The following is an 11,646-nucleotide window of genomic DNA, read 5'->3' on the forward strand; positions in this document are numbered from 1 at the left end:
GAGGACGCATGGCTTTCGACCTTCGTCTCTCCCGAGCCGGTGGGAGTTGGCGATGAGACAAGATAATAACTACTAACAAATGGATACCACGAAATTGGTGAGAAAAAAGTTTATTTAATTTGATTTTTATTTAAAAAAACTCTACTCTTCTTGGGGTCCAAAATAATTATTTGGACATACAGGCTACATTTGTTTTATCTAACATTAAATTATTAAACTTTGATATACAATACATTTTTGTATCTCCAAGGAACAAATAGAATTTCGCACCATAACACGTCTTCAAACACTCCTTATGCACCTGCAACTAGATTCTTTAAAGAGCCAATCTGCGATTAAAACAATAACAAAGCAGATGACCCGCCTCTGTTTGGGTAAACAGCTGAGGGATGGGCCTGAAGAAATGTAACCACTCAAATTCATAGACATAGCTTTGGATGCAAGCAGTGATCATCCATAATATCAACATTAGACTAAAAACAAATCAAATATAACTATTGTAACATAAGCATTTCTAAGTTATATTCTTCAAGAATCAATAAGTATATCATTCATTTATGTCAAATGTATGTAACAAGTGCAGATTGCCATTTTAACAACAATGTGAGGTGTAAATTGGACTGGGGAAAGAAAACACATTTTAGCATGTAGACCATAAAATCAGGTATTCTAACATAGGAAAAGGACAGGGGATGCCTAGTCAGTTGTACAACTGAATGTATACAACTGAAATGTGTCTTCCGCATTTAACCCAACCCCTCTGAATCAGAGAGGTGCGGAGGCTGCCTTAATGGACATCCACGTCTTCGGCGCCCGGGAACAGGGGTTACCTGCCTTGCTCAGGGGCAGAACCACAGGTGGGGATTTGATCTTGCAACCTTTTGGAACAGGACAGGTGTCTACAGGCAGAGTAGTGTTTATACTGCAGGTAAACTGTAATGATTCCAAAGAAGAAAAGAACAGACCAGCCAAAATTCACCCAATAACTCAGTGATGTTATATAGATATACTTTATTAATTATCTCTGATAAAATAAAATTACAAAATCATTTCACCCTCAAACGCACCTCCCTTGTCCATTATTTATTATTATTAAAGTTTATTATTAATACATTTATCATAATTGTCAGGACGAATGAGAAGAATACTATAGTATAATAATAGTAGATATTAGCTATAACCGTTAAATCGTAATGGTAGAAAAGACTGAGCAATACAAAGCTATGTAGATTTCAGTAACAGTATACTTACTGTACAGTACAATATTCCAAGCGGGTGTAATTCAATATTCTGGCCACAGAATGTCACTATAAGACAGTTTTCAAATTGGTCTCCGTAGAAAGGGCGTACAGAAGAAAAATAATATCTTATTCCATCACATCATAATAATTATTCTCTCAGATATATAGTCTCTCCTCTATAGGGTTAAGTTTTGTAAGCAACCGTTTCTCTCTTGCCATGGCCTGTATCCTTTGTCTGGTTAATATTCCTTTATTCCCTGTCTATGGCAGTCCATCGAGCACAGTGAAAAGTGCCGTCCACAAAGCACTAGTACTAGTCCAAATCCAATGTTCCTTGAAAAACATTGTCAGGAAATCTGAAACTCCTCTTCCCATCTCCCCAGTGACATCCTCTTCTGCCTCTCTTTTGTAGTCCATTTGAGAGAGAGCACTTTGGTAGATTGTGTGTGTGTGTGTGTGTGTGTGTGTGTCTGCATGTGGATGTGGTTCAGCGTGTATGTGTGTGGGTTTAGGCATATCTGTGCCCCTGTGCAAACGGTGTGCTTGTGGTTTGAAATGTACAGCATACATTCATTAAAACAGAGTTTTGGGGACGTGTGTGCATAAGGAAATATGGCAGTAGTGTTTCCTTGGACAGTGTCTATGCTCTCTGCGTCAAGTAATAAATGCCTGGCAGTATGTTCTTTTCAGTTGGACTTAGTGCATTGTCTGCTTGGCAGTAATAGGCTATAGTATAGGCTGTACTATAGTGTTTTATAGTCTACTATAGTATGCTGCGCGATATTGTGTGCTATTTTGTGTGTGTGTGTGTTTGCTGTGTATTTTGTTGTGGTGTGTTTATGTTGCCATGGTGTGTGTGTGTATGTGTGTGTTAAAAAAGGTAGGCATACTACATGGAGAGTCTGTGTTGTGTGTGTGTGTGTGTGTGTGTGTGTGTGTGTGTGTGTGTGTGTGTGCGTGTGTGTGCGTGTGTGTGTGGTGTTTCGTATGTATTATGGTCGTTGATTAAATGGTTCGTTAAAGGGATGCTCGTTACCACACAAGTAGCAGTTAGATAGAAAATAGATCATAAGGACAAAAAGTCATAGTCAATAATTCCTGATGGAGGGATGGGAGGGAAGAGGGTGAGAAATGGAGGGATGGGAGGGAAGAGGGGAGAGATGGAGGGATGGGAGGGAAGAGGGGGAGAGATTGAGGGATGGGAGGGAAGAGGGGGAGAGATGGAGGGAGAGAAAGAGTTGAAGAGAAAGAGGGATAGAGAGGGATGAATGGAAAAAGAGAGGAAGACGTTTTCCTGTCATTAGATTGGATTCCATTAAAGACCTCTGTAATTAGTCCTGGTTATCTGTTTCCCCCTTCATCCCCCTTTCCCCCCTCTCCATTTCCATCTCCTTCTCTCTCTCCCAACCTCCCTCCACTTCCTTGGCTCTCCCATCCCTCACCTTGTCTACCTCCCATCCCTCCCTCCCTCTCACAGCCTCTTATCTCTGATCCTTTCCCTCGCCCTCCCCCATTTCCCCACTCCTCTATTTTCCTCCCTATCCCACCCCTCCTCCCTACTCCTTTCCTTAGCAGCTGGATGAGCTAGTGTTGGGCTTCTGGCTGCCCTCCCTTACCCTACCCCCTCCTCCTCTCTGCAGAGTTGAAGTTGCTAGTATTGGGGCTGACCTCCTCATCCCGTATTCCTACTGGCTCTCTATCTCCTCCTCTACCCTCACCTCTTCTTTCCATTTCCCATCCTCTCCTCCTCCTCTCTTCAACAACTGGAGGTGCTAGTATTGGCACTAGTGCTACCCTCTATGGTTCCTTCTGGGGGCTGCTGTGGCTCTGGGGCCAGGGTTGGGCTTGGGGTCAGGGCATGGGCAGGGGCCAGCTGAGCAACAGGGACCAGGGCTGTCCCTCCTCCACCTGCACCTCCCCATCCTCCTCCCCTGTAGTCCCTCTCTCTGAGCAGGTGGAGCAAGGTGGTGTGCTGGGCAGACAGAGTGGCAGACAGGTGGGCAGGCAGGGCACTAAAGCCAGCGGTCAGCTGTTCCACCCGCGTTTCCAGAGACAGCATCTGTCGCTCCAGGTCCTCACTGCGATCGTTCAGCTCCGACATCAGCTCGTACATCACACTTTGCATCTGTACGCACGCACGCACACACGCGCGCGCACACACACACGAAGAGAGGGAGATCATTTAACAATGACATCAGCAGGGTTGGGGTCAATTTGAATTAAAGTCACTCAATTCAGGAAGTGATTTGATTTTTTTTCTTTCAGTTTACTTCCTGAATTGACTGACTTCAATTAGAATTAACCCAATCACTGGAGAGATATGGAGGATTGAGTAAGAGAGCCATGAAAAAGGGAATGAGAACGAGAGAGAGAGAAGAGAAGAGGAGTGAGTGTGAGGAAGGGAACCCTCTGTGTGGGCGTTATCATCTGGTAAAGGCTGAATAAGAAAGGAGACAGAGAGTTCAGGGCTGAATAAGAAAGGAGAGAGAGTTAAGGGCTGAATAAGAAAGGAGGAGAGAGAGAGTTAAGGGCTGAATAAGAAAGGAGAGAGAGAGAGAGAGTTAAGGGCTGAATAAGAAAGGAGAGAGAGAGAGAGAGAGAGAAGGGCTGAATAAGAAAGGAGAGAGAGAGGGAGTTAAGGGCTGAATAAGAAAGGAGAGAGAGAGAGTTAAGGGCTGAATAAGAAAGGAGAGAGAGAGAGAGTTAAGGGCTGAATAAGAAAGGAGAGAGAGAGAGAGAGTTAAGGGCTGAATAAGAAAGAGAGAGAGAGAGTTAAGGGCTGAATAAGAAAGGAGAGAGAGAGAGAGAGTTAAGGGCTGAATAGAAAAAGAGAGAGAGAGAGAGAGAGATAAGGGCTGAATAAGAAAGGAGAGAGAGAGAGTTAAGGCTGAATAAGAAAGAGAGGAGAGAGAGAGTTAAGGGCTGAATAGAAAAAAGAGAGAGAGAGAGATAAGGGCTGAATAAGAAAGGAGAGAGATAGAGTTAAGGGCTGAATAAGAAAGGAGAGAGAGAGAGTTAAGGGCTGAATAAGAAAGGAGAGAGATCTGCCTTTGGCCTAAAGAGCAGAAACCCGGACTTCACCAAAGAAATCGGTAATACAGACATTGTCATCCTGCAAGAAACCTGGTATAGAGGAGATGGACCCACTGGTTGCCCTCTAGGTTACAGAGAGCTGGTAGTCCCATCCACCAAACTACCAGGTGTGAAACAGGGAAGGGACTCAGGGGTATGCTAATTTGGTATAGAGCAGACCTAACTCACTCCATTAAATTAATCAAAACAGGAACATTCTACATTTGGCTAGAAATTCAAAAGAAATTATCCTAACAGAGAAAAATGTCCTCCTGTGTGCTACCTATATCCCCCCCACTAGAATCCCCATATTTTAATGAAGACAGCTTCTCCATCCTGGAGGGGAAATCAATCATTTCCAGGCCCAGGGACATGTACTAGTCTGTGGTGACCTAAATGCCAGAACCGGACAAGAACCTGACACCCTCAGCACACAGGGGGACAAACACCTGCCTGGAGGTGACAGCATTCCCTCCCCCATATGCCCCCCTAGGCACAACTATGACAACATAACCAACAAAAACGGGTCACAACTCCTGCAGCTCTGTCGCACGCTGGGTATGTACATAGTCAACGGTAGGCTTCGAGGGGACTCCTATGGTAGGTACACCTATAGCTCATCTCTTGGCAGTAGTACTGTAGACTACTTTATCACTGACCTCAACCCAGAGTCTCTCAGAGCGTTCACAGTCAGCCCACTGACACCCCTATCAGACCACAGCAAAATCACAGTCTACTTAAACAGAGCAATACTCAATCATGAGGCATCAAAGCCAAAGGAACTGAGTAACATTAAGAAATGCTATAGATGGAAGGAATGCAGTTTGGAAACCTACCAAAAAACAATTAGGCAACAACAAATTCAATCCCTCTTAGACAATTTCCTGGGTAAAACGTTCCACTGTAATAGTGAAGGTGTAAACTTGGCAGTAGAAAATCTTAACAGTATATTTGACCTCTCAGCTTCCCTATCAAATCTAAAAATCTCAAATAGAAAACCGAAGAAAATTAACAATAATGACAAATGGTTTGATGAAGAATGCAAAAATCTAAGAAAGAAATTGAGAAACCTGTCCAACCAAAAACATAGAGACCCGGAAAACCTGAGTCTACGCCTTCACTATGGTGAATCACTAAAACAATACAGAAATACACTACGGAAAAAGAAGGAACAGCATGTCAGAAATCAGCTCAATGCAATTGAAGAATCCATAGACTCTAACCACTTCTGGGAAAATTGGAAAACACTAAACAAACAACAACACGAAGAATTATCTATCCAAAATGGAGATGTATGGGTAAACCACTTCTCCAATCTCTTTGGCTCTATAACAAAGAATAAAGAGCAAAAACATATACATGATCAAATACAGATCTTAGAATCAACTATTAAAGACTACCAGAACCCACTGGATTCTCCAATTACCTTGAACGAGTTACAGGACAAAATAAAAACCCTCCAACCCAAAAAGGCCTGTGGTGTTGATGGTATCCTAAATGAAATGATCAAATATACAGACAACAAATTCCAATTGGCTATACTAAAACTCTTTAACATCATACTTAGCTCTGGCATCTTCCCCAATATTTGGAACCAAGGACTGATCACCCCAATCCACAAAAGTGGAGACAAATTTGACCCCAATAACTACCGTGGAATATGTGTCAACAGTAACCTTGGGAAAATCCTCTGCATTATTATTAACAGCAGACTCGTACATTTCCTCAATGAAAACAATGTACTGAGCAAATGTCAAATTGGCTTTTTACCAAATTACCGTACAACAGACCATGTATTCACCCTGCACACCCTAATTGACAATCAAACAAACCAAAACAAAGGCAAAGTCTTCTCATGCTTTGTTGATTTCAAAAAAGCCTTCGACTCAATCTGGCATGAGGGTCTGCTATACAAACTGATGGAAAGTGGTGTTGGGGGTAAAACATACGACATTATAAAATCCATGTACACAAACAACAAGTGTGCGGTTAAAATTGGCAAAAAACACACACATTTCTTCACACAGGGTCGTGGGGTTAGACAGGGATGCAGCTTAAGCCCCACCCTCTTCAACATATATATCAACGAATTGGCGAGGGCACTAGAAAAGTCTGCAGCACCCGGCCTCCCCTGCTAGAATCCGAAGTCAAATGTCTGCTGTTTGCTGATGATCTGGTGCTTCTGTCACCAACCAAGGAGGGCCTACAGCAGCACCTAGATCTTATGCACAGATTCTGTCAGACCTGGGCCCTGACAGTAAATCTCAGTAAGACCAAAATAATGGTGTTCCAAAAAAAAAAGGTCCAGTCACCAGGACCACAAATACAAATTCCATCTAGACACTGTTGCCCTAGAGCACACAAAAAACTATACATACCTTGGCCTAAACATCAGCACCACAGGTAACTTCCACAAAGCTGTGAACGATCTGAGAGACAAGGCAAGAAGGGCATTCTATGCCATCAAAAGAAACATAAATTTCAACATACCAATTAGGATCTGGCTAAAAATACTTGAATCAGTCATAGAGCCCATTGCCCTTTATGGTTGTGAGGTCTGGGGTCCGCTCACCAACCAAGACTTCACAAAATGGGACAAACACCAAATTGAGACTCTGCACGCAGAATTCTGCAAAAATATCCTCCGTGTACAACGTAGAACACCAAATAATGCATGCAGAGCAGAATTAGGCCGATACCCACTAATTATCAAAATCCAGAAAAGAGCTGTTAAATTCTACAACCACCTAAAAGGAAGCGATTCACAAACCTTCCATAACAAAGCCATCACCTACAGAGAGATGAACCTGGAGAAGAGTCCCCTAAGCAAGCTGGTCCTGGGGCTCTGTTCACAAACACAAACACACACTACAGAGCCCCAGGACAGCAGCACAATTAGACCCAACCAAATCATGAGAAAACAAAAAGATAACTACTTAACACATTGGAAAGAATTAACAAAAAAACAGAGCAAACTAGAATGCTATTTGGCCCTACACAGAGAGTACACAGCGGCAGAATACCTGACCACTGTGACTGACCCAAAATTAAGGAAAGCCTTGACTATGTACAGACTCAGTGAGCATAGCCTTGCTATTGAGAAAGGCCGCCGTAGGCAGACATGGCTCTCAAGAGAAGACAGGCTATGTGCTCACTGCCCACAAAATGAGGTGGAAACTGAGCTGCACTTCCTAACCTCCTGCCCAATGTATGACCATATTAGAGAGACATATTTCCCTCAGATTACACAGATCCACAAAGAATTTGAAAACAAATCCAATTTTGAAAAACTCCCATATCTACTGGGTGAAATTCCACAGTGTGCCATCACAGCAGCAAGATTTGTGACCTGTTGCCACGAGAAAAGGGCAACCAGTGAAGAACAAACACCATTGTAAATACAACCCATATTTATGCTTATTTATTTTATCTTGTGTCCTTTAGCCATTTGTACATTGTTAGAACACTGTATATATATATAATATGACATTTGTAATGTCTTTACTGTTTTGAAACTTCTGTATGTGTAATGTTTACTGTTAATTTTTGTTGTTTTTCACTTTATATATTCACTTTGTATGTTGTCTACCTCACTTGCTTTGGCAATGTTAACACATGTTTCCCATGCCAATAAAGCCCTTGAATTGAATTGAATTGAGAGAGTACAGGTAGATAGAACATCCCTCCATCGGCCATCAGAGCATCGTAACCATGGTAAAGAGTGGCCGATTTAAAATATTTGTGGCAGAAGGCACTGATCCATAGAGACACACACACACCATCTACACACTGAACCACCCTCTCTCTTTCTTTCTCTTTTTTCTCTTTTTCTTTCTCTCATGCATTCACACCCACACATTAACAGAAATACCGCCCCTCCCCTCTCCTCTCTTCTCTCATTTTCTCTCTCTGTCATCCCATTTTTAACACTTGTTCCGGTTGCTAGGAGACGCAAAGCCACAGAAACAGATGGGTCAGAATGGAAACAGCGGAATGCTGAGATATATTTTGGGGGGCAAAGTTATGTGTGTCAGAGGGTAGTGCATGTGGTGTGTTTGTGTATGTGTTTGTATGTTTGTGTGGGTGTGTGTGTGTTTGTGTGCTTCTTAAATACCAGCCCTCGTATCATGCTTGGACAGCTTTGGATAAGTGCAAGTTAGTAGCACTGATATTTGGCAGTGTCTGCCACGTACATAGACTAACAGTACATGGCCTTCAGATTGCAGGCCTGAGTACAGTAAGAGTAAAGCAAAGTAACTAGCGAGCTACTGCTCCGTTTCAACTGTTATGGGCAGCCTAGCTGTTTGGAGGAGGTGCTTTCTGTATCCGGAAGTGTCCATGTACACAAAGACACCAGTCAGTGGCAGAGGTAAACAATATCCTGTATGACTACAGATGTCAGCATTTGACATTGCTCTACGTGTGTGTGTGTGATGTGTGTGTGTGTGTCTGTGTGTGTGTGTGTGTGTCACCTTTGAGAGGTCCACCAGAGTGTTGGCCTGATCACTCAGTTTCCTCTGCTCCATCTTCACACTACGCAGTCTGCAAAGAAACACACACATACACTGTGTCACACACTTACACACTGTGACACACACACATTGATGATGCATCCACAAAAGAGTTATGCCAGAAAACTGCTAGGTCACAGCCAGGTAACAGTTATTAGCCCAGCTAGGTTAGCAGCAGGTGTATAGCATCAGATTCTAGAATTAGACAGCATAGACCAGACCAGGAAGTACATACAGTAGAAGCCAACTGATCCAACAGCTTCAGTTAGCACCATTCACTGGACAGGAGTTCCATTCGGCTTCCAGAGCAGGTATAAACCCATCATTGTCTAATCTATTTTCACGTCAGACTAGACAGGTGTCAGACTAGCTAGCCAACCTCTACAACTAATTAACACAGGTTAACCACTATTTTCATGATCAATGGCGTTTTTCATTCATCATGGATGAGCTAGCTAGAAATAGTTAAACACGTCTATCAGGATGTTTCTCATAATGATGCTGGGTCAGCCCTGTCAACCAATCACAATGCAGTGTTTCCTGTCCTTGAACTAACCACAGAGACCTAGGCTAGACAATATGTCTGGGTTGTTAATACATGTAAGTGTATTGAGGGCTGCGGGTCAGAGATGTGATGTGTGTGTGCTCTCACTGGTGGATGGCCTGCAGGAACTTCCTCTGGTGTTTGCGGACTCTGGAGTGGTCAATCTTCTTCTGTAGTTTGGTGTGTTTGTAGATGAGCCAAGTCTCCCTCAGAACATTGGCCGCAGCATTTTTTATCTGCACGGAGAGAACACACACACACAGTTACACAGGTAGCCCCTGGCAACCGAGTCAGGCAGCAAATCTACCCGACCTCTTCACCGGTCCCATCTCTCTCTATCTTCCTCTCTCTCGTTCTCAGTCTCTATCTCTCTTCCTCAACACACAGACAATGTCTTCTTTCAACACACTCCTCTGTTTTCTCTTCTCCTGGAGAGTACAACAGTCCCTACTCTCTCTGTCCCTCCACACACATTTGCTCACATACAGTCAGTCACACACTGTCCTTACGTAGAGTCAGCCTCCACAGCCCAGTACTATTCATCCACACAGAGACCTGTCCTTAGGGAGAGTCAGCCTCCACAGCCCAATACTATTCATCCACACACACAGACATGTCCTTAGAGAGAGTCAGCCTCCACAGCCCAGTACTATTCATCCACACAGAGACCTGTCCTTAGGGAGAGTCAGCCTCCACAGCCCAATACTATTCATCCACACACACAGACATGTCCTTAGAGAGAGTCAGCCTCCACAGCCCAGTACTATTCATCCACACAGAGACCTGTCCTTAGAGAGAGTCAGCCTCCACAGCCCAATACTATTCATCCACACAGAGACCTGTCCTTAGGGAGAGTCAGCCTCCACAGCCCAATACTATTCATCCACACACACAGACCTGTCCTTAGGGAGAGTCAGCCTCCACAGCCCAATACTATTTATCCACAAACACAGACCTGTCCTTAGGGAGAGTCAGCCTCCACAGCCCAATACTATTTATCCACACAGAGACCTGTCCTTAGGGAGAGTCAGCCTCCACAGCCCAATACTATTCATCCACACAGACCTGTCCTTAGGGAGAGTCAGCCTCCACAGCCCAATACTATTCATCCACACAGACATGTCCTTAGGGAGAGTCAGCCTCCACAGCCCAATACTATTCATCCACACACACAGACCTGTCCTTAGGGAGAGTCAGCCTCCACAGCCCAATACTATTTATCCACAAACACAGACCTGTCCTTAGGGAGAGTCAGCCTCCACAGCCCAATACTATTTATCCACACAGAGACCTGTCCTTAGGGAGAGTCAGCCTCCACAGCCCAATACTATTCATCCACACAGACCTGTCCTTAGGAGAGTCAGCCTCCACAGCCCAATACTATTCATCCACACACACAGACATGTCCTTAGGGAGAGTCAGCCTCCACTGCCCAATACTAGTCATGCACACAGACCTGTTGTCACGCCCCGGTCTTAGTATTTTGTGTTTTCTTTATTAATTTGGTCAGGCCAGGGTGTGACATGGGTTTTACTTATGTGGTGTGTTTTGTCTTGTTTTTTTGTAGGTATTGGGATTGTGGTATAGTGGGGTTCTCAATCAGAGGCAGGTGTTTATCGTTGTCTCTGATTGGGAACCATATTTAGGCAGCCATATTCTTTGAGTGTTTCGTGGGTGATTGTTCCTGTCTCTGTGTTAGTTTGCACCAGATAGGCTGTTTAGGTTTTCACGTTACGTTTGTTGTTTTGTATTGTTCGTGTTTATTCGTTTTATTAAACATGTATCAAAATTACCACGCTGCATTTTGGTCCGCCTCTCCTTCACCGGAAGAAAACCCTAACAGAATCACCCACCACAACAGGACCAAGTGGCGTGGTGACAGGCAGCGGCAGCAGGAGCAGCGAAAGGAGGAATGGACATGGGAAGACATTTTGGAAGGCAAGGGTTGTTACAGTTGGGAGGAAATACTGGCTGGAAGAGATCGCCTCCCATGGGAACAGGTGGAGGCACTTAGGAGAGCAGAGGCAGCCGGAGAGAGGAGCCGGCGATACGAGGGAACACGGTTGGCAAGGAAGCCCGAGAGTCAGCCCCAAAAATGTATTGGGGGGGCACACAGGGAGTATGGCGACACCAGGTAGGAGACCTACGTCAACTTCCTGTGCTTACCGGGGGGCTAGAGAGACCGGGCAGGCACCGTGTTATGCAGTGGTGCGCACGGTGTCCCCAGTGCGGGTGCATAGCCCGGTGCGGTACATACCAGCTCCTCGTATCGGCCGGG

General features: G+C 44.3%; 1 protein-coding gene across 1 annotated transcript; it reads right to left on the reverse strand.

Annotated features, from left to right (window-relative positions):
- Positions 1–2,874: 2,874 nt before the first annotated feature.
- On the reverse strand, positions 2,875–9,624 carry LOC121842372 (small conductance calcium-activated potassium channel protein 3-like). Its single transcript, XM_042312349.1, has 3 exons — positions 9,477–9,624; positions 8,786–8,855; positions 2,875–3,366 (listed from the first exon to the last, which is right to left on the reverse strand). Exons 2-3 carry the CDS (start codon positions 8,837–8,839, stop codon positions 2,998–3,000), a joined length of 423 nt encoding a protein of 140 aa, XP_042168283.1. The 5' UTR covers positions 8,840–8,855; positions 9,477–9,624; the 3' UTR covers positions 2,875–2,997.
- Between the last annotated feature and the right edge of the window lie 2,022 nt (positions 9,625–11,646).

Source organism: Oncorhynchus tshawytscha, unplaced genomic scaffold, assembly GCF_018296145.1.
Source record: "Oncorhynchus tshawytscha isolate Ot180627B unplaced genomic scaffold, Otsh_v2.0 Un_contig_8626_pilon_pilon, whole genome shotgun sequence".
NCBI classification, from domain to species: domain Eukaryota; kingdom Metazoa; phylum Chordata; class Actinopteri; order Salmoniformes; family Salmonidae; genus Oncorhynchus; species Oncorhynchus tshawytscha.

Bases quoted from the DNA above. Each gene is read 5' to 3' on its own strand.
- LOC121842372 (XM_042312349.1), bottom strand. From the start codon at position 8,839: ATGGAGCAGAGGAAACTGAGTGATCAGGCCAACACTCTGGTGGACCTC. The intron at 3,367-8,785 runs GTGACACACACA...GCGTGCGTACAG, and splicing joins CTCTGGTGGACCTCTCAAAG to ATGCAAAGTGTGATGTACGA.